General features: G+C 38.9%; 2 protein-coding genes across 2 annotated transcripts in view; both read left to right on the top strand.

The window, feature by feature from the left end:
- The window catches only part of arhgdig (Rho GDP dissociation inhibitor (GDI) gamma), a 21,931-nt gene extending 5,706 nt beyond the window's left edge, over nt 1-16,225 (top strand). The window contains exons 2-6 of the mRNA XM_060891854.1: nt 5,404-5,580; nt 9,302-9,385; nt 11,753-11,829; nt 12,680-12,743; nt 13,923-16,225. Of these exons, the coding sequence (XP_060747837.1) occupies nt 5,409-5,580; nt 9,302-9,385; nt 11,753-11,829; nt 12,680-12,743; nt 13,923-14,128 (603 nt within the window). The 5' untranslated portion in view covers nt 5,404-5,408 and the 3' untranslated portion in view covers nt 14,129-16,225. The remainder of the gene's footprint in view (nt 1-5,403; nt 5,581-9,301; nt 9,386-11,752; nt 11,830-12,679; nt 12,744-13,922) is intronic.
- A 547-nt stretch (nt 16,226-16,772) lies between these two features.
- eci1 (enoyl-CoA delta isomerase 1) lies at nt 16,773-22,590 on the top strand. The gene is made up of 7 exons (XM_060893002.1): nt 16,773-16,871; nt 17,843-17,965; nt 18,737-18,864; nt 19,295-19,441; nt 20,083-20,204; nt 20,477-20,655; nt 22,306-22,590. The coding sequence occupies exons 1-7, from the start codon at nt 16,829-16,831 to the stop codon at nt 22,470-22,472; spliced, it is 909 nt and encodes a 302-aa protein (XP_060748985.1). The 5' UTR covers nt 16,773-16,828; the 3' UTR covers nt 22,473-22,590.
- Nucleotides 22,591-23,539: the final 949 nt, after the last annotated feature.

The following is a 23,539-nucleotide window of genomic DNA, read 5'->3' as shown; positions in this document are numbered from 1 at the left end:
GCTCTGTTAGACAGTGAGAGACGGTGAGCGTGTATGAGGAAGAGCGCTGCAGGTGGCAGAAGGGCGATTCCCCACAAACACACCTCCCCTGTTCTTGGTGACACAAGCACCGAGCGTCAGAAGCCTGACACATGTTCAAAAGACTAAATCAATTAAACGACACGTCGTGGGAAAGCGAGCTTCTCCTCCAGATATGACGGTGCTGTTAGATTCGATTCGACTCGACCGACTCACCTTTGATTCAAATCCTGGAGTCGCAATGAAATTTCTGCTACGTGTTACAAAATCCATTTCCCACTAAAACATATCAAGTCATTATGAAGATATTCCAAAAAATATACTGTGGTAAAGATGTCATGCAGGTTTCATGCCTCTCTGACTGACAGCTGTAGTTCAGTGAAACTCTCCAAATCAGTCCTGAATGCTTTAGTCATCAATAATGCAGCATATTAAACATTTTGATTCTGCTTTATCCAGAGACTTAGCATTCCTCTCTGCGTTACATGAAATGCACAGGGATCTGCACACGTTTATACTTTTATTCAAATAAGATTCGATTGGGAAGCAAACGCAGAAAACAAACGCGCTCTTTCTTCTCGACGAGTTCGGATCCCGAAGACGAAATTACACTTTGGGTGTTAAATCGGCTTTTAAAACGCGATCCTTAAATGGTATCGTTATGGAAGGTTTACGTTTGAAGATCGTACGTAATGTTACATAATAATGTCGAGAGAATTAAAAAAAGGTTTCCAAAAATTTCTGTACACAATATCTGTTGTGTAAGTAACTTTTTTACAGTTTGTGAGTGTTAAATAAACTCCATCCTCTGTTTCAGTTATAAATACACACAAATTCACAAATCCAGAAACGTTAAGAAACTATAAGAAACAGAAGGACGTGGATTTTTTTCTGTATTTGATTTTTGTATGTAACAATGTTTATGAAAATGATCAACGCAATTGATTAAATGCAGTGCAAAACGTATAAGATTTATATTGTACGCCGGTGAAAGACAGAAAGTCCTCTTAGTTTAGTTCTTAGCTTCTGTAACTTTTTGTACATTTTGTGCACATTTCTAAAACACGTCCATGAGTGTGTTAAGTATCAACGATAGAAGTAAAATAGTCTAATACTGAGATGCGCTTCATAAAACCGACATTTCGTTCTGAACATTTTGTGATTCTGTATCAGATAATTTGCAAAACTGGTTCATAATTTCCCGTGCCTCAGGGGTTTCCTCCGGCTACTCCGGTTTCCTCCCCCGGTCCAAAGACATGCATGGTAGGTTGATTGGCATCTCTGGAAAATTGTTCGTAGTGTGTGAGTGAATGAGAGTGTGTGTGTGTGCCCTGTGATGGGTTGGCACTCCGTCCAGGGTGTATCCTGCCTTGATGCCCGATGACGCCTGAGATAGGCACAGGCTCCCCGTGACCCGAGGTAGTTCGGATAAGCGGTAGAAGATGAGTGAGTGAGTGAGTGAGTGAGTGAGTGAGTGAGTGAACGAGTGAGGTTCATAATTTTTGTTCTTTAAAAACACACCGGGTTGCAAACCTTTTGGACTCGTTCTTTGAAGATCGTGACCCGAATATTCAAAGGGAGCCAATTACAACGCAGCACAGATCCTGAAATATATTAGCATTAGCATTGCTATTTAACTTGGCAGAACCTGCATAATTTATGTTGCTTTACTTCCTCATTAATAAGCATGCTGCTATGATAATGTGTGTGTGTGTGTGTGTGTGTGTGTGTGTGTGTGTGTGTGTGTGAGCTCTGGAATCCATCAAACAGCTTGTACACTAACTAGCGTACTCCGGTACGGTCCTGCGTTACTGTCAATGCAAACATCAAGCTTTTTTTCGCTGTGAGGAAGTGACAGTTTCTCTCTGGAAATTTGCTCAGCCTGTCGTTGGTGCTGTAATTTGTAACCGCGCACCTTGTTAGGAGCTCAGTGAAAGGGAAAAAAATGCTTTAGACTTCACTCCAAATGGTCCAATTATCCCATGAGTTTCTTCAAGAGGATGTGAAGTGCTTTATCTCAAACAGCTCACAGCTGCAGGGGATTTTAGTTCTGTGAGATTCGTGTCTTTGGTTGTGTTTTTTTTTTATATGTACAGGATATTAGTTTAGCATGCAGTATAAGTCATTGCTCGAATGACGTGTTGCACCCCTGCCCTTAATCCACGTCCTTGGGGTCGAGGAAGTGACGAATGGCGACTATTCGCTTTAACGAATGGATGTTCGGTTGGTTCGCTTCACTGTTCGCGTGGATGTCCGTCACATCCCTCGTTAACACCTTTCTGAACTCGTTTGATGGACGTTTAAATGTCAAATTGTGAATCGTTTTGCATGTTGATTTAAACCACAGTGTTGCTGAATCCTGCACTCTGATTGGTCGGAAGGTGTTGATGAATTTTCTCTAACAGCAGCTCTGACAGACGTGCAGCCACAAATCACACGTTCATATTAAGGCACTCGTAGGCGTTTAATTATAAACAAACAAAAAAACCACGCAAATCGCCAACAGAAAAGAGAAATAAACCGCTTGTTACTTTAAATGTGCTTCTCTCATTGAAAATGCTCATTTTTCTATAACAGAGACACAAAGGTTTACTTTTGTTCCTGTTATGAAGGTAACCGATCTACCTTCACTTCCTTTCTGAAAAACCCAAAATGGCACCACATTCTGTGTGACTGAAACAGGAAACACGGGTATTTCCTCTTTCAACTTAACTATATGAACTTCTCTGGTTTCTTTTAAGATTCTTTCTGACACTGAGGGACATTTTTGTGCCAGTTTTACGCTGCAGTTGTTTGTGTACTCAGGAGTTTGTAAGCTCTATCAAACCCAGCGGAAGGAAGTTGAGGTCGAGAATGAGATTCATGTCTGCTGAAAAAATAAACCTGTATCGATTCAGGCAGATCATATTTTATAACGTTGGCCTCCCATTACTACAACTGGCTTTGCGTTACCAAGCTCAGGTTTCTTCTCTCGCTCGCTGTCTTACGGTAGAGATACGTTCTCATTTTAAGACACAGAGGAAAGAGAAATCGTTAAAAAAAATCATACATAATCAAGCACGTATAATATTATTATAACAAATGTATATCTGAGCATGTTTATTATTTTGACATTGGATGTGGCTTTGCTCGTTGCCATGGTGATTCAGGCCTGTTCTCCATTTTTCAGTCTAGTAAAGTTTCTGTCTTCATCACCAAGACAAATGAGTCAAAGCAAGACGAAGGAGAATCACTTGACTTCTACTTCTTTGGTTCTCATGATTTATAGTGCTCATAAGGCTTTATAACACCTACTTAAAACCCTTCAGGCCCTACATAAGTCTTACTCCGACAGAATTCTACTGTCATATAGAATTAGAATGGTGAATTATAACTTATATGAGGTCCAGTTTTGTTAATACAATTTAATATTTTTACACTTTCTAAGCTGTCATATGTATGCCATAACATTATAAGTCATATAAGGGTCATGAGGTGACATAGCAAAATGTGGTAAACTGATGTAGAAATGACATTATGACAATGTCCAGTGTCACCCAAATGAGGACGAGGTTCACTACTGATCCTTGTTCCTCTCAAGGTTTCTTCCTCATATCATCTTTGGGAGTTTTTCCTCACCACCGTCACCTCCGGCTCGATCGTTAGGGATAAATGTTAGAGATAAATAATAACTTAATTTTAAACTTTAAATTCTGTTTCTGTACTCCTGTAAAGCTGCTTTGAGACAATGTCCAGTGTTAAAAGCACTAAACAAATTGTGATTCATGTGAGAGCTACTGTCAATAATTATTTATCCATCCATCCATCCGTCAATTCATCCATCCATCCATCCATCCATCCATCAATCCGTCCATCCTCCCATCCATCCATCCCTCCATCAATTCATCCATCTATCCATCCATCTATCTATCTATCCACCCATCCATCCATCCATCCATCCATCCATCCATCAATTCATCCATCCATCCATCCACCCATCCATCCATCCATCCATCAATTCATCCATCCATCCATCCATCCATCCATCCATCAATCCATCAATCCGTCCATCCACCTATCCATCCATCCCTCCATCAATTCATCCATCTATCCATCCATCTATCTATCTATCCACCCATCCATCCATCCATCCATCCATCCATCAATTCATCCATCCATCCATCAATCCACTCATCCACACATCCATCCCTTCCTCCATCAATTCATCCATCCATCTATCTATCTATCTATCTATCTATCTATCTATCTATCTATCTATCTATCTATCCATCCATCAATTCATCCATTCATCTATCTATCTATCCACCCATCCATCCATCCATCCATCCACAATTCATCCATCCATCCATCAATCCATTCATTCACACATCCATCCCTCCATCAATTCATCCCTCTATCTATCCACCCATCCATCCATCCATCCATCAATCCGTCCATCCACCATCCATCCATCCCTCCATCAATTCATCCATCTATCCATCCATCTATCTATTCACCCATCCATCCAGCCATCCATCAATTCATCCATCCATCCATCCATCAATCCATTCATCCACACATCCATCCATCCATCAATTCATCCATCCATCCATCAATTTATCCATCCATCCATCCATCCATCCATCCATCAATCCACTCATTCATCCATCCATCCATCAATTTATCAATCCATCCATCCATCCATCAATCCACTCATTCATCCATCCATTTATCCATCCATCCATCCATCTATTCGTCTGTCCAACTATGCATTCATTCATCTATTCATCACCCTCATGTCTATTCAGTTATCATCCATCTAGCCTTCTATTTGTCTATCTGTCCATACATCATTATGTCCATACATTGTTCTGACTTTTCAAACTTAAGAATACAAAATTTCTAATCCTAATTTAATCCAGATGGAAATCAGAGATGATGTTACATACACACTGAGTGTACAGCTGTGATGCACTCAGCTTTGTGTTAATTGATATGACAAATGAACGCCGTTCTGGGCCGTTACACCAGGAGCAGTTTGCTGCGTCTTCACTCCTGAGAGCAATGTAAAGTGTCAAAGTGTAAGATGATTACCAGAACTGTTAGCTGTTCTATGGAGCAGCAGAGGATCGTTCACAGTAAGTTAGCAGTATTAATAAAGCCAGAGATGATTATGTCTCTCCGTCGCTAAGATAAACACTGGCCATTTTTGCTTACGGATCATTTCCCAAATGAAATGAATGGAAATAAACGTCTGATATCATTAAATAATGTATAATGTGTCCCTCCTGAGAGAATTAGGACTAATGGCTCTGCATATTAAAAGCGATGAGGAAAATTGGGCAGAAAACTCCACCGTGTCAACACATTTTTTTCTTTGTTAAATAACATATTGGTTTCCTGCAGGCATCATGGCAGATAAGGAGAGCACGGTTCCTGTGACTGAGGACGATGACGAGCGTGATCTGAACTACCAGCCTCCAGCTCAGAAGAGCCTGCAGGAGATCCAGGAGCTTGATAAGGAGGATGAAAGCCTGAACAAGTACAAGCAGACTCTGCTGGGATCAGGACCTGTGGTGGCAGGTTAGTGTGAGAGCTGCTGTCAATAATTATTTATCCATACATCAATTCATCCATCAATTCATCCATCCATCCATCCATCTATCCATCCACCCATCCATCCATCTATCCATCAATCCATTCATCTATTCATCTGTCCAACTATGCATCCATTCATCCGTTCATCACCCACATGTCTATTCAGTTATCATCCATCTAGCCTTCTATTTGTTTATCTGTCCATACATCATTATGTCCATACATTCATCAACCCATCCATCTGTCCATACACCTCCACATCCATGCACTCCTTCATTTATTTACTCACCTATTTGTTTTATCCCATTTGTGTATTAATAATTCCCATTCACCCATTAAACCCAGCTTTTTTCTATCTATCTATCTATCTATCTATCTATCTATCTATCTATCTATCTATCTATCTATCTATCTATTTATCTATCTGTCTGTCTGTCTGTCTGTCTGTTGATTTATCTGTCGATCTGTCGATCTATCTATCTATCTATCTATCTATCTATCTATCTATCTATCTATCTATCTATCTATCTATCTATCTATCTATCTGTCTGTCTATCTATCTATCTATCTATCTATCTATCTATCTATCTATCTATCTATCTATCTGTCTGTCTGTCTGTCTGTCTGTCTGTCTGTCAGTCTATCTCTTCGATCTATCTGTCGATCTAGCTATCTGTCTGTCGATCTATCTATCCATCCATCCATCCATCCATCCATCCATCCATCCATCCATCTATCTATCTATCTATCTATCTATCTATCTATCTATCTATCTACTGTATCTAACCTGCCATCTCTGATGTTGTGCATCCATTCATTTTATCCAATTAACTTCCATCTGTCTGCACATCGATCTTTTAATCATTTATCTTTTATATCCTACAATCATCCCTCCATCCCGCTATTCATCTATCTTATATTTTTTATACAGTATTCTTTTTCCATTTTTAGCTCAGATTTCACTTAATCCTTTCCCGATGCTTTTTTCCTTTAGTCTCTTTGGCTTTCTGTCTCTGATCACCACTCGTTCACCGCCTACATTTATGCAGTAGACATGATGTTCTTTACAGAGGAAGGCAGTACTCTATTCTGACTGCATGTCAGATGCTGTATGTTCTCTTTAAGCGGAACAGCAAGAGTACCACTCTCCAGAGACTTCTTCTAACACACACACACACACACACACACACACAGACAGAAAGGATGACGTTCTGCTTGCTACAATGAATATCTAAAAAATAATGAGTTGTGGGCACATGGAAATACTCAATTCCAATTTCTACAGGAAAATAGAGAGCCTGCTTTTGTTCATAGCCTAAAGATACAGCATAAATACTTTAACTTTATCTTCTTGCTGGCATGAGAAATCCATCTCACTTGATTAATCCCCCATAATTTTTTCCAGGCTATCAATTGCTGCACACTGTGTTTTCTCAAATGCAGCTCGTGCATCAAGGGCATTTACACAGCATCTCTACTGATTTATAAATGATTCACACGTTTATTCTCGACCAGGTTAATAATAGCACTCATTCAGTGAAATGACCCATGAGTGATGTTCATCTCAGTTTGATGGTTTGCCGCTCTGCTTGTTCACGCAGAAAAGCCTCACAATAAAGACCAATCAGGCTAAATATTGAAGTGTTTCTGTTGCACTTTACCTTTCTGAATCAGTCCTTACCTCATGTCTTGAAGGATCGTGTCGATTGCGGCCGAAATTTTAAATATGGTGTGTGGGATTTTGATTAGATTCTTTTTTAATCAGCAATACAGACTTACATCATATGTCTGTTAATAAAAACTGATATCAAATCAAATGTGGGAAATGTGTGTATGTTTATGGCAAAAAATGTTGTAGAGATGTTTGTGAACTAAATCTGATAAAACTAGATCTAAGCATTTGTACATTTTGGTGAGCCAGCCAGGAGTCCACATTCAAAATCAATTAGAAGACACAACAACTATAAGGACTCCAGAAAGACTGAAACAAAATTCAGATTGACTTTGAGACAAATGAATACAGAATCACAGAATAATCATGGCTTTAATCTAGCCCATGGCCAGGGGAAGGCTTAATTCACAATGTGGCAGAGAAGCCAATTTGGGAACAATAGGCGTCTCACCAATAATCCCAGTACTTGCTTAATGTTTTTAAAGCTTTCTGCCAAGCTTTAAAAATTGAATGAAAAATTGATGACATAAATGTTGTCTTGGGGGGCACGGTGGCTTAGTGGTTAGCACGTTCGCCTCACACCTACAGGGTTGGGGGTTCGATTCCTGCCTCCACCTTGTGTGTGTGGAGTTTGCACAGGCTCCCCGTGACCCGAGGTAGTTCGGATAAGCGATAGATGAGTGAGTGAGAGAGAGTAAATGTTGTCTTGTTCCCAAAGTGAGGAAGAAAAAAAACACAAAATGTGAATAATAGTCCTAAAGAGTCTAACAGAGATACGCAGGAATATTTTATGATTGTTTACTTTATAAAAAATAATAATAATCAAAGCATATTTTTCACTTTAGTCAGACAGCCAGGAATAGACATTTAAAATGAATGGGAAGACCAAGAATCCAAAGTATCCAGAGTTTTCAGCCTGTAAAGAGACCAAGAATATGAAAAACTTTATAATATCCAACAAATAGTGTTTAAAACTGTGGCCTCAGTATATTATTATATCCAACGTATAAAATGAAAGAACTTGTACCAAACAGTTCATACAGTCTTAGTTTGCTCTCATTCATTCCTCTGAAGACAGACAACTCTGTAAATTCACCAGCGCTTTTTTCAATGTCTAATAATTTGTCACCCGATTTTCCTAGGAGTAATATACGGACTGTGACAGAGCAGTAATTCATCATGGGCGGCCAATGCCATGCATATGAACAAGTCTATGGCTGGTTCTAAGTATCTTTCATATCAATAATTCAGCATTAGTGTGAGCGCAGACATTCATTATGAAAGGTTTAAAACTCCTGGAGGTTATATTAGCTAAACCGTACTGCGGGTCCCTGAAGAAAGAATAGAAATAATTTGATAGCTGGAAAGTAAGTGGTGCAAAGTGCCCATTTAAAGTGACACACCAACTCCAGATTTACAGGTGGTTTGAAATTTACAAAGAGTAGAATGATGCTAAAATAAAACAATTATGCAAATTGAATCATAAAAATTGTACAGTATATGATGAATTTGCATTGTTCTCAGTGATGAATGTATCCCTTTCCAAAACACTTTACTAAATCAGTTCCCTTTTTTTTTCTATGCTCTAAACACACACAATTTGAAGCTTATCTCATCTGCCAGAACACTGTGATGAATGTACAGTATGGAGGAGTTTAGGGAACTCCCACTGCAGCAAAAGCACACACGAGTGAGCTGGATGCTGTGTGTTACAGACCTGTGTGCACTATTCCTGCTCCATCTGAGATGGATCTGTGATTTCCGAGAACATTAAATGAAGTTTTCCTACTGAACTCTTTACTGTATCTGTAGTGTATGTGTGATTATATACAGTATAATAGACGGGAATCTCAGCATGAAAACGTCAGAATGACTTAGAATGGATGTGTTGTAGAATTTGGTGATAAACCTTATATTACAATATCTATATAATTTCACCCTAATTAAAAGTTATTCCTTTAATTAATGTCATGTTAAAAATCAATGGCATAAGAATGACTCATTATCAGACACGGTCTTCTCTTTCCATCACAGATCCCAGTGTCCCTAATGTTCAGGTGACGAGACTGACGCTGATGTGTGATCAAGCTCCAGGACCCATCACTATGGATTTAAAAGGTAAGCACACCTGTAATGAACACCCCATGAGTCAGTATCAGATATTAATTACAATTCAAGCTAAAATAATTTGATGAAATCCAAATCCAACAACACAACGTACACACACACACACACATGCACACACACATACACACACACAGTTCTGCTCTGCACACAGGCCCTACATGTGTCCTATTGACTGAAACCAGCAGCTCAACAGTGCATTATAATGAGCGCTCTGAAGGAACGATGTCATTCCTCAGGAGACCAATCCCATCCTTGCAAGCCAAGCTGTGGGTGGAGTCATTCACCACAAATCAATCACACATCTCTGTGGGCTGCTTTGTACCTGAGGTGTAGCAGGGGGCAGATGAATGATTGCTGATGTCCTTCAGATTTAGTTTTTGGCTCCCTGAAGGGAATCCTCAGCAGGTGAAAGGTCACCCGGTTGCTAGGCAGTCGTGTTCGGGAAAAGACGAGCACAACTATACAAGCAGAAAGAATTATGAGGGGATTTCAGATTCTAGCTGGGTGTGAAAACAAGAAGTAAATGGTGCAAAGCTCATGCCGGAAACACGCTAACACTCATCTGACTTCCTCTTCAGCTTAACAGTCATCGTTACACCAGAGCTGAAGCTTGTAACTTTACGTTCTGTGTACAGGCATCAGATTAGAGATATGGAATCATATATATGACTTTATTGCTTGTCAATTTGCCCATGAATAGATCTGTACTCACATGTCAGCACGAGGTGACAATATAATATTTATATAATCAGAAATGATGTTCAGTACTCACAGTAACAAATAGCAGGTTGGGTCTAAACATTATATTTCTGTATCAAATGCTTCCAATGGTGATAAATAAGACATAGCAGTGATATCACAGATTAACTGCCGCTATTAGCTATCACGCTAACTTTTACTGTGTTAATGAAAGCTGCAGTATTTATACCATTAAAGGTGCTTTTTTTACTCATGACATTTTCATGAAATTTCTCATCACGTTATGACAATTGCAGTAAAATAAAAACTATGTTTCTGTCAAAACCTAGACTTTAGGTTAATTACCTGTGGTTAGATGGATACGTGTCTGGATAACGTCTAACCTCTTTCCTCTGAGTCAAAGAATGCTTCAGAGGCTTGGATTATAATGTGATTTATGACAATATGGATTGTACTAATAATATTGTTGGTGCTGCTTTCTAAAAGCAGCGTCTGAGATCCGATGTCGTGAAGCGAGCGCTGATAGACGCTCGGCTGCTTGTCACGCACTAAACCCTCCGTGTGGGATTTCCATCTGTAGAAGACAGACTACATTAGTAAGCCGTGATCCGGTTCAGTCAGACACACTGAAAGTGTTGCTCTAAGTGACAGCCGATGAAGGGGGCAGCCAGTGGAATGGAAAACAACCGCAGGCGTTCTGACGGATGTGGCAGAGCCGATAGTGTGTCTCAGGTGTGTGTAGCTGTGTGTGTGTAGACGACACCACAGGCCTCACAGACCCTCACGCTGTGATATGACCTCAGCTCGGCTGATATACGGATTACAGCAGCTGGAAGCGTGTCCTTATCTCGCGGCCCTTAATTGAATCCGTGGAGCGAGTCCGCGTCTGAACACCTGAATATTTTACGAGAATGAGGGCAGGAAAATCCACTGTGAAGACGTTCAGCAGCTCCAGGAGTATCGCTTTTACAACTCGCATGTGAGGACTCCTGAGGACAAAGCTGGCAACGTTGCAATTCAATCCTGGTTTATACTTCAATCCCCACTTTTCACACATCAACTGAGTCCCCACATTTCAAGTGTCCCCACTTTCCACAAGAGTCCCTGCTTTTCATGTCATCACCTTGAAGTCATTTATTACGATGTTTTAATGCAGCCTATAAAGCATATCTCTTAGATGTCCTTATGTCACCTGACTCAGCTGTTGACAGAAAAATTGAAGAATGCAGGCTTTATGTAACGTAGGTTCATGTCCGTCATATATTAAGGCTTTATGAACGTGTCATGTAGCCCTATGAACACTCGGCTTTTTTTCTTTAATAACGTTACCAGATCGTCTTCCATGATATCCCAATTGTTTCGCTTGCAATCTCTTTATCATTCCTTTGCCTCTATTTTCCAGTCCATCTCAGCTCACACAGAATCCATTATAAAGCACTTAGGGGAAAATTTGTGTGATAAATTGATAACAGCAGTCGCTCTGTTGGAAGCAGGCTTTTTACTATGAACCCGACTGAACTCTGAGACGCACTCGCAAAGTCAAAAGCTAGCGTTTATTATAAAGCTATCGATCTCTGATCTCTGTTCTTTTCAGCTTAGGTTACTACAGATGGAGCTTGAGTGATAGCACTTATGATCTTTTTCTTTTTTTTAATTTAGGGGACCTTGATGCTTTAAAGAAACAGAGCTTCACCATGAAGGAGGGCGTGGATTACAGAGTGAAGATCCACTTTAAGGTAAAACGAGAATGACGCTCAAAAAGCATGACTGATTCTATACAATTAACATCATCGTGATATTCTGTGCACGTGATGGCCGACGGAGCAACATAAATATTTCGGATTTCAAAAGACTTTTTCGAAAAAATGTTCTTCTAAATGTATTTCGTCTACATGGTCCTCTGACATGTCACTCATTTGAGGTGCTTGTCACAGTCTGTGCAGGAATGTTTGATATATCTTTTTGAGATATGTACAGAAGTGTACTGCTGGTATACGAGCCTTGTTTACCAAAATAGAATTGTTTATTTATATGATCAATTTCCATCCTGAGAAAGAATAATATACACACCCCTTTATAATAACCAACACATTGTTCTAGCCTTGATTAATAATTTAAAGAAGGGGTAAAATAACATAGATCTGGCAACCAGTGTGTTACCAGCACAGGAACAAACAGGAAGAAAACCTGTTCTTTTCTTAAAGGTTTATATCTGTGAACAAGAGCAACACCAGTTTGTCAGAGGAGGTTTTTTATTATCTTTTGTTCAGCCTAGTCAAAGACTGAGCCTGAATAATATCTATACTAAACTCTATCTATCAGTCCAAGACCATTTCACATCTCGTTTTGATGAACTTGGCAACCAAGTGGAGCATTAGGATAACTGTAATCGCCCTCTGGTGGCTGTTCTGTGTTACTACAGGGCTACACAATGCTCTTATAAATTAAATACACACCGAATACAAAAAATACAACACAACACAACAGTACAGTACACTGCAGCAGTGTGTGATTGGTATAATCTTTTCACTACAAATAACAGCATAAAATAAACCACATAAATGACTCTGTGTTTCACTTAATCAGGTCAACAAGGAGATTGTGTCTGGGCTGAAATATGTGCATTTGACCTACAGGAAAGGAATTCGAGGTAAGAGCATGAACATGGATCTCTGCAACAATCTTGAATCCGAGACGTCGTTGTAACGAAAGAGATAAAATTGTACAACACAAATATAACTACTTAAACTTTATATAGGTCAAGGCCTCTCTAAACTGTCCATGCTCTAAACACATTGTATATTAGTTATTATATTTATTGTACTTAGTGAAATTTGCACATCTGGTAAATATTCTTGAATATTAGGTGCATAAGACAGATTCTGTGAACATGCAAATAGCAAATACCCCCAATCAATCTTGAATTGATTAAAAAGTTCATTTCCTAAGCATATCCACACAGAGGTGCTCCACTATCCTTATATGGCTTTGAGGACACGCCCATATTCCCATCACAAACCACACAAACTCAGAGGTGCTCCACTATCCTTATATGGCTTTGAGGACACGCCCATATTCCCATCACAAACCACACCCACTCAGAGGTGCTCCACTATCCTTATATGGCTTTGAGAACACGCCCATATTCCCATCACAAACCACACCCACTCAGAGGTGCTCCACTATCCTTATATGGCTTTGAGAACACGCCCATATTCCCATCACAAACCACACCCACTCAGAGGTGCTCCACTATCCTTATATGGCTTTGAGGACACGCCCATATTCCCATCACAAACCACACCCACTCAGAGGTGCTCCACTATCCTTATATGGCTTTGAGAACACGCCCATATTCCCATCACAAACCACACCCACTCAGAGGTGCTCCACTAACCTTATATGGCTTTGCGGACATGCCCATATTCCCATCACAAACCACACCCACTCAGAGGTGCTCCACTAACCTTATATGGCTTTGTGGACACACCCATATTCCCATCACAAACCACACCCACTCAGAGGTGCTCCACTATCCTTATATGGCTTTGAGGACACACCCATATTCCCATCACAAACCACACCCACTCAGAGGTGCTCTAAATTCCATATATGGACTTAAAGACTGACTGCATTCATAATCCAAGGCATGGCCATGCTCTAATGTTGGGCTCATATCACACACACACACACGCACACACACAGGTGAGTTAAATTCCATATATAGATTCCAAGCAGCACCAGTTCTGTAAATGTAAAGACATGCCCAAATGTCTATACAGGCCTTTACTATTACAGACCATCCACTTTAATAATTCTTTCCTTACAGTGGATAAAGCCGTGTATATGGTGGGCAGCTACGGGCCTCGGGTAGAGGAGCACGAGTTCCTCACTCCTGTGGAGGAGGCTCCAAAGGGCATGATGGTCCGAGGGACTTACCACATCAAGTCCTACTTCACGGATGACGACAAGACGGACCATTTGTCCTGGGAGTGGAACCTGCAAATCAAGAAGGATTGGGACAGCACCGAGTAAACGGGCTGCGTCCCAAACACACCTGTGCCAAGCGCACATGGCCTAGTGCATGTAGGAAAGGTGCACGGAGAATGGGGTTTGGATCAGGGTTGGGTTCATAAACGGCCGAGAGTCAAATCGATGCAAACATACAGTACTTCAAAGGGATGTTAATGAAATACAACACAACACAAAGCAAGACATTAGGGGAGACTCATTTGCTAAAGAACATGCTGTATAAACGACAGAGATCAATTTCTTGTGCCCGTACGTACGCTCAGGTTAGTCTGTGTCTCTTTGAACTGTAAAATGTGTGTAATTATGATGTCTGTAATTCTTGCGATGCATTAAAAAAAGAGTTCCTGCTGGAGCTCGAGAGCAGAACCGTGCATGCCTCAGTGTGAAGATTGTTCAAGTGGCTAGAATTGTGTTCTGACGCTGTAATCAGACGTTCATGAAAAACCTGCCTGGCTCCATTTTGCGTTCCAATACTAGTTCTAACGCGCCCTTGGTGACTTCCCCGACGTGCGGGTTAAAAACAGAATGCCCCTTGATCTTAAAGCGCAATGAAAATGAACTATGATCTGAGTACTAAATCATATTTAATAAAATATCTGTTCTGGGTCAAAAAAAATATTCAAGAGTCCACGTATACATAGAACCTTTTATTCCTGAATATTGTAAATGTTGTTGACGTAAATGTAGATACAAGTCATGTATACTGTATATATGAGTAATCTGAGGATGATATATGGATTAATAATCTTCACTCATCTCCTTTTTTTATTAAGATTATCAGACATAAGATTTTTTGTAAAACATCACTTATGTCCAGGAAGTTTTTCTTTCCAGTATATTTGACACTAGATTTATACTCAGGGCGTGTAATTAAATCTGTGAAATTCTGCAGAAGATAGAAAAGAACTCAACCGTAATGAATACGAATATAATTTTTTAAAATGCAGTTTTATTTCAATTCAAAATTCCTTATATGTGTAAACAGCACACACACACACACACACACACACACACACACACACACAGGAAATAAAGAGGAAGACAAATGTTTGTGAACCTTTTGCACTATAGCAAAACTCCATATATGGTCATATATCAGGTTTCCATGAGAGACATCAGATATTATATTTTTGAAATATTATATATAGTCTCTGGCTCTTGTTTCTATTTATAACCAGCTTCATCCTGCATTTTTTTGTTCATTTTTTCCATCCCATCACATCTTTCTGGGTAAATTCCACTCCTAACCCCACACCGATGTCTCTTCAAGAGTTGAGAGTTGATGGGACAAAGTATTAAATGACAAGGAGGTCACCAATGGCACATTAGAATCAATATTGGAACGCAACCCGATGACTTCAGATGAAGTAACGTGTGCTAAATGACACGTGACAGAGTTTTTCCAGGTTGTGTGCAATTAATTAAGGCTTTAATTAAACCCACACAAACTCATTCGATAAAATTCAATGCTTTCGTGTGCTTTCTTTGCTTTTAAAGGGTCAAGGAGCTTCTTATAATTCTTCACCTTTATAATAGTGAAAAAAAAAATATCCCATTTTTCATTAAAGTGATCATGTACCTCTGTGTGGCTTCTTCATATATATATATATATATATATATATATATATATATATATATATATATATATATATATATATATATATATGTTAAATCCACAATGAAAATAAAGGGTCACATGTTCCAAGATGTGAAATATCACATGCAAAATCAACTAAATTTTAAAGAATATACTGTGTAATCATATGATTCACTATTTTTTTTGTAAATGTGTCCACAGTCAAAAAGTAATTATTATTACCCCACATGCTTTTCTAAAATGGCTGTAATTACTTCACTATTTTCATAACTAGATGTAATCCTGAGTATCTGTAGACGGCATGTTCATTTTGTATGCAACTTTCAAACCTTTTCATTCTCATCTGTAGAAATATTGAAAGCAGGGATTAAGTGATTATATGAGTCTGGTCTTTGGCTTGTGATTTCGTGGCTAAAAGATCAATGTTTAAAATTTACTGTACATCTTTTCATGCATCTTGCATTTTTACAATAAAGTCAAACAATAAAGCTTGGTTTCATCCATGCGTGTTGTATTTTTATTGCAGTGTGGAAAGTAAAAATATTTGGAGAGCCTTTATAACAGGATTAAAATGTCCAAGAAATATATCATAATTTATAATGAATAACAACAACAACAACAACAACAATACTACTACTAATAATAATAAAAATAATAATAATCATTTCGTATATTATTATTATTATTATTATTATTATTATTTTTCATTTTACATTTTTATTTTATTATTATTATTATTATTGTTGTTGTTGATTATAATAATAAAAACAACAACAATAATAATAACAACAACAATAACAACGACAACGACAACAATAATAATAACACTAATAATAATAATAATAATAATAACAACACTAATAATAATAATAACAACACTAATAATAATAATAATAATAATAATAATAATAATAATTAAACTCTATTTACAATCCGAATTGATTTGATACGGAACCAGATACTACCACGACTACAGTCCCACCCCTCAATATGATTGGTTAGCATAACAACTGACGTATTTTGTGTCCAATCGTATTAATCCGTGTGGTTACGCCCACTATGTAGACGTTGAAACGCTCAGATTTGAGGGTTTGTTACTAAAGAAAATGGCTGCCGTGTTGAGGCGAGGGGTCAAGTTCATCTCCTTCGGTACTGGTAGTTTTTGCAGCGTTGGATGTTGCGTGTCTATGTTTTAGTGTCTGTTTGCTAACATTTAATACGGCTTGTTTAAAGTGAAGAAGCAGAAATGATCCGTAGTGTTTGCAGATTTAGGGACAAAGGTCTCGAGACTGTTAGCATACAAGCTAATGCTCTGCAGTTAATATATATATATATGCCTATATATACACACTGTCACAATGTAATGACATGAATAAACATAAACATTTTATTATTCTGTTAGATAGATACCTGATAACGGTGCATGAAATGTATATTTACTTCCCCAATGTCACTTTAAAGACTGGCTCAGTCCCAAATCCCTGTTATTAGTCACCTAGTGCACTACATGTAGGGTGTAGGGGTTATGGGTGTAGGGTGTAAGGTGTAAGGTGTATTGGTTATGGGTGTAAGGGTGTAGGGGTTATGGGTGTAGGGGTTATGGGTGTAAGGGTTATGGGTGTAAGGGTGTAGGGGTTATGGGTGTAGGGGTTATGGGTGTAAGGGTTATGGGTGTAAGGGTGTAGGGGTTATGGGTGTAAGCGTTATGGGTGTAGGGGTTATGGGTGTAAGGGTGTAGGGGTTATGGGTGTAAGGGTTATGGGTGTAGGGGTTATGGGTGTAAGGGTGTAGGGGTTATGGGTGTAGGGGTTATGGGTGTAGGGGTTATGGGTGTAAGGGTGTAGGGGTTATGGGTGTAGGGGTTATGGGTGTAGGGGTTATGGGTGTAAGGGTGTAGGGTTATGGGTGTTTTGGTTATGGGTGTAGGGGTGTATAGTGTAGGGGTGTAAGGGTTAGGGGTTATGGGTGTAGGGGTGTGGGGATGTATGGTGTAGGGGATATGGGTTCACACCCAATCGAGCACTAGTGTTGAAATAAAGCCATGTTTATTTCAAATCCTTGTCAAAAGCAGTACGTCTGTGTTCATTTAAACATTATTCCCTTTTTCCTGAATTTCTCAGGATCTTCTCAGCTCTTATCTGGAAGCTGTAAACATGGCAGAACCTCCACTTTGTCTGTCTTCAGCTCCAGCAATAGAAATTCATCTTCATCCAAAATGAAAGTGGACCTGGACACCAGCACTGGTACAAAAGATTGCCCAGGGTTGTAGTTACAGTAATCCTTATCATCTGTATTCATAAGAAGTGTCCACAGAGAGGATCAAGTGTGATGAGTAAAGTTATATAACACTTATGTTGTGTGGGGTTAAAAAAAATACAATCATTAAAATGTAATAATATAATCATGGCAAAGGATGTTTATATGGTAATGTGAAGAAAAAAAAATGTATATAAATCTGTATAATGTAGAATCTATATAATAGTCAATATAATGACAATCGATACTGGAGGATTCACATCACAACTTGTGTAAAAATGTATTGTAAAGTTGTGAATATTTTAGTAAAGTAAGTCAGACTGAACTTAAATTTATGCAGATTTAAAAAAAAAAAAATAAATAAAATTTGCACGCCGATCACTTGAAAAATAAAAAAGTGCGTTACCGCATGCTCATTTGCATGTAGCGACGCCCACAAAACTCCATAAAAGGCAACGTACACAGACAGCTGGGAGCATGAAATGAGTGGTCAGGGTGAAGACTGACAGAAAAATCTGTGCTTATAGAAGTATGTATTAATTGTAAAAGTAAGCGTTAAATCTTTCATCAGCCGAGGTGTTTGTTATGAGCTCTTGTTTGATTAGAGCTCTGCTAAACGCTGTTTCTGAAATTACACAATGTTCATGAGAAACAGATTTTTGTGTAAGCCATATATATATGAACGATAAATAAAGCCCAAAGAATGTGAATGTGTCTGTTTGCATGTTAGGATTAATATATTTGCGTGTTCTGTACAGGGATCGCTGTGGTGAAGTTCCAAAACCCACCAGTGAACAGCATGAGTCTGGACTTTCTGACCGAATTCTCCATCAGTTTAGAGAAACTGGAGCTGGACAAGAGCTGCAGAGGAGTGATCCTCACCTCAGTATGTCACTACACACACCATTAAAGTAGCCCTGATGATGAGCACCTAAAAAATATAGGGAGAGATTTTATTTTTTAATTTTGAATTAAGAATCAAGATGACCGGACGACTGATAATACCATCAAATAAAATGATCATATTTAGTCATTATAAATATGTTTGATTCACTTGTTTGAATGTGGAACTTGTTCACTGGTTTCTTTATTTTGCTTAATTATGAGACAGTCCAGAGTCAATTCCAGTAATATACGAGTTACAGTAGAAGCATGTAGTATAATTTATTTAGAGTTTGAGTTACATCAGAACAATCACCTTTTTCTTTAGCCTTATTTTTAAAAAAAAAAAAAAAAAAAAGGAATAAAGAAACAGGGAAAAGCAACGTAGCTTGGCAAGTTTTGCAAAAACAGTAAAGCAGCCTGTCTCTGTCTAGGCTCAGCCGAAGATTTTCTCCGCAGGCCTGGACATCTTAGAAATGTACGGTAAGAATCCGGAGCACTACGCCGAGTTCTGGAAATCTGTGCAGGACGTATGGCTCAAACTGTACAGCTACAGTAAGATCCTCATCGCCGGCATCAACGTGAGTCAACTGTAACATTGTCACCAGAGCAACAAACTCAGAGCTCACTGACATCAGGATGAGTGAGTGAGTGTGTGTGTGTGTGTGTATGAGTGAGAGTGTAAGCGTGAGTGAATGAATGTGTGTGTTTGTGTATGTATCTGAGTGTGTGTGTGTATGTATGTATATGAGTGAGTGTGCATGTGTGTGAGTGTGTATGAGTAAGAGTGTGTGTGAATGAGTGTGTGTGAATGAGTGAGTGTGTATGAGTGAATGTGTGTGTGAGTGTGTGTATATGTGTGTGTATGAGTGAGTGTGTGTGTGTGTGTGTGTGTGTGTATATGAGTGAGTGTGTGTGTGTGTGTGAGGATGAGTGTGTATGAGTGTGTGAGTGAATGTCTGTGTGTATGTGTGTATGTATCTGAGTGTGAGGGTGAGTGAGTGTGTGTGAGTGTGTGAGTGAGTGAGTGTGTGTGTGTGTGTATGAGTGAGTGTGTGTGTGTGCGAGGGAGTGTGTATGAGTGTGAGTGAGTGTGAGTGAGTGCGTGTGTGTGTGTGTATATGAGTGAGTGTGTGTGAGTGAGTGTGTGTGTGTGTGTGAGTGTGTATGTGTGTGTATGAGTGAGAGTGTGTGTGTTTTATATGAATATGTTTATTTTTAGGGTTCCAGTCCTGCAGGTGGGTGTTTGATGTCCATGACGTGTGACTACAGAATCATGGCAGATAATCCACGCTACGGAATCGGACTGAACGAGACGCAGCTCGGCATCGTCGCTCCATTCTGGTGTGTGATGAGACACAGTGAGAGGAAGTGATCACTATTCACACACTTAGTTTTATTATTTAAAGGTGCAGTAGTGCAGAATGTATATTTATATTCACATTGTTCTCTTTTTCCCCTTTATTTTATAGACATTCTTATAACTCATTATATATAACCAACGAGTGGTGACAATATAATTGACTGGTTTAGACAATGAGACTAGTTTCATTTTTTTTAAACATATCCGTGTCTACATGTATGCATGTACGTATATGTGTGTGTGTGTGTGTTAGGTTTAAAGACACGATGGTGAACACAGTGGGTCACAGAACAACAGAGATTTCTCTCCAGTTCGGTCTGATGTACAGTCCGTCTGATGCCCTGAAGATCGGCCTGGTGGACCAGGTGGTTCCTGAAGAGAAAGTTCTGAGCACGGCCACTGAAACCATGACCAAGTTTCTGGCCATTCCAGGTCAGAACCTTCACTTTTTAATCTTCATGACCTTCACTGAGTACAGAGCACCTTTTCGCTCTATATCTCACGATACACACATTTAATTGAAATAAAGCTTTAAAATATGTACAGAAATGAAACCATTCAATTAGGAAGTATCTTTAAATCAACTGTCAACTTGTCTTAAAATTAAGTACAGATCAATATATAAAATACAAACAATAACTAGATTTGTAAAGTTTGTCACGACAAACTTTGATGTTGGCTTTGACGAGGCAAGTATTCGCAAAAGCCAGTGTTTTTTTGGAGGCGAGTGGACATAAGGATGGATCAGTGTTACATTTGGAAGCGTGGACAGAAAGCTAGGGTGCCAAAACATTTGGAGGCAAGTGGAGACGAGCATGTGACGTCATCTGAATACTCTTGAGGAAGTTCCCCACATTGGGCTGAGTGTTTTTATATGTCACATGTCCATGTTGTGCTAATTTTTCATGTGACGTCACCAGAATACCCGTGAGTGTTTTGATATATGACGTGTCAATGTTGTAAAAAGTTTTTTGCTTTTGCATATTTTGGGGGCGGGGCTGCGGGACAACCGAAAGGCCAGTCGGTACACCAATTTAAAAGTTTGTTCAGAGTTTCACCCTAAAGGAGCTGGCCGAGTTTGGTGTAGATCAGTGTTACTGAGGCTCGTGGAGCCTCCTGCGGCTCACCAAGCTTTAATATGCGGCTCTCATAGCAGTAAATAATACTATGATATGATCATGTGGTTAAAATTTATTTTTCATTTAAACAACATTAAAAACAATCAGGGAAGCATAGAAATACGAATGTGCTCTATTACAAATAATGATATATTTATATATATTATTTGACTCGTCACTGACTCTGCGTTCTGCGCAATAGCCAGTTTTTGGCGGCCTGTCAGAAGCTAGTTTGTGTTTCATGCTAGTTAACAACTTGTGTTTACTGAACACACACGGACTAAAAAATGGATCGATTTCTTATCAAACAATCCCGCGCACAAAATGAACAGCAACAAAGCAATGTGACAGTGACAAAAGAGGTAACTGATGAGGAGCATGCGTCATCCGCAACTCGAGTAATTATTGTATTGCAATATTGTACGTTGTATTTAAGCAGATAAGATATTTAAGACTGAATAACTTTCCATACTTTGTGGTGAAAGTGGCTCTCATATTGACTTTGTCCTATCAGTGTGGCTCACATGAAAAAAATAGTGAAGACCACTGGTGTAGATAGTTCGAAAGCTTGCTGAGTTATAAACCTCCAAAGTTTATAATGTGAGTCTATGGGAAAAAAGGCCACTTTGAGACCCGGTACCAGAACTCAGATCGCTTAGAAAAGTAACAGCAACAAACTTCAGACCAGGATCTACAACATATCCAAATTTGGTGCATGTGGCTCGAAAGCTCTAGGAGGAGTTACTCTTGATAAATTTTTGTCTAAGCTTAAATAGGAAAACAGAATGTTGGCTTCTACAAAGCGACATAATTATAGGAACAGTGTAGATAATATTGTGGGTTTATTTTAAAGCAGGCTTTCCATGTGAATGTTTTTAATATCATAAGCCTGTATAAATCTGTTCAAATGCAAAAATAAATGTATAATGCTACTTAATTAAGTACTGATGCGTTTGGTCTATAGATCACGCCCGTGAGATTAGTAAATCTATGATGAGGAAGCCGACGGTGGACCGACTGCTGGCCTGCAGAGACGCAGACATTAAAAGCTTTGTGAGCTTCATCAGTAAAGACTCTATACAGAAGTCTCTGGGCCTGTACCTGGCCATGCTGAAGCAGAGGAAGGTGTGAGGAAGATGCTCACCTCTTCCCTCCTGGTCTTTTCTCAGTGTCTGGGATTTCTTCCGCCTGTATTCCTGTGCCTCTCTTATTGTAGTTGTTTGTAAATTAAACGTTAACAGCAACATTACGTGTGTGTGTGTATGTGTGTGTGTGTGTGTTTCCATGTCAACTTCAAAAAATACCTGGAAAAAAAAAGATAGTATGAAATAATTTTCTTGCTCAAGAAATTCAAATAAAACGAATTAACTTTTCTATAAAAACGATTATTGTTAGAATTTATAACTAAATTTATAAATGTATTTAATATATTAATAGAAGTTTATCTGAATAAAAGTAGTGTTTTTAATCATTTATTTGAAATAATAAATTCTTTAAACAATAGTACGATTGCAATTTGATGTTTTTGTCTTGATTTAAAATAGTAATAGCAATAACCATCGGAAAATGAAATTTTATTTTAATATATAACCAGGACAGCGGTTGTCTGGGTGACTTCAGGCTTGGCTTTGGGATTCTGTGTATTTTCCTTAGAGAGAGCATCAAGCTCTACTTAGAGAGCCAGAGCAGCTTGTTTGAGCTCGTCTGGACCTCATCTGGGACTGAAATCACTGTTGATGAGCCATGATTCTGCCCAACACTGCTCTGAGTCTCTCTCTCTCTCTCTCTCTCTCTCTCTCTCCATCTCTCTCCCACACATGTTGTAGGTTGCAGAAGCAATTAAAAGCATCTTCAGGGATTCAGGACTATAATTTGACATTGTGACACAGGAGAATTCACATGGATTTGAAAGCTTCAGTTTTGTCTCAGGTTAACGTGTTCTACATAGTAAGCCTGTGTATCATATATACTCACCACCTACTGACTGTCAGACTCAGCCGACCTGACCGCTGAAGACCAGGTGATTTTATTTTTCTTTTTTAAGCTTTTTAATAAGCATCTGGTGTATAAACCCTGGTTGGATTTTAGTTTTTAATCACAACATTGCGCCAAACAGTTCAGTGAAATGAAGCTACAATTGGTTTAAATTAATTTTATGTATATGTATTAACAACAGTAAACTTGTGTATTTGTTCTTA

Source organism: Tachysurus vachellii, chromosome 18, assembly GCF_030014155.1.
Source record: "Tachysurus vachellii isolate PV-2020 chromosome 18, HZAU_Pvac_v1, whole genome shotgun sequence".
Lineage (NCBI taxonomy): Eukaryota > Metazoa > Chordata > Actinopteri > Siluriformes > Bagridae > Tachysurus > Tachysurus vachellii.
This window is presented reverse-complemented; position numbering and strand designations above follow the sequence as displayed.

Excerpts from the sequence above, each read along its gene's own strand:
- eci1 (XM_060893002.1), top strand. The coding sequence starts at position 16,829 with ATGGCTGCCGTGTTGAGGCGAGGGGTCAAGTTCATCTCCTTCG. Across the intron at positions 16,872-17,842 it reads GGTCAAGTTCATCTCCTTCG|GATCTTCTCAGCTCTTATCT; the intron begins GTACTGGTAGTT and ends TGAATTTCTCAG. Across the intron at positions 20,656-22,305 it reads CAAGTTTCTGGCCATTCCAG|ATCACGCCCGTGAGATTAGT; the intron begins GTCAGAACCTTC and ends TTTGGTCTATAG.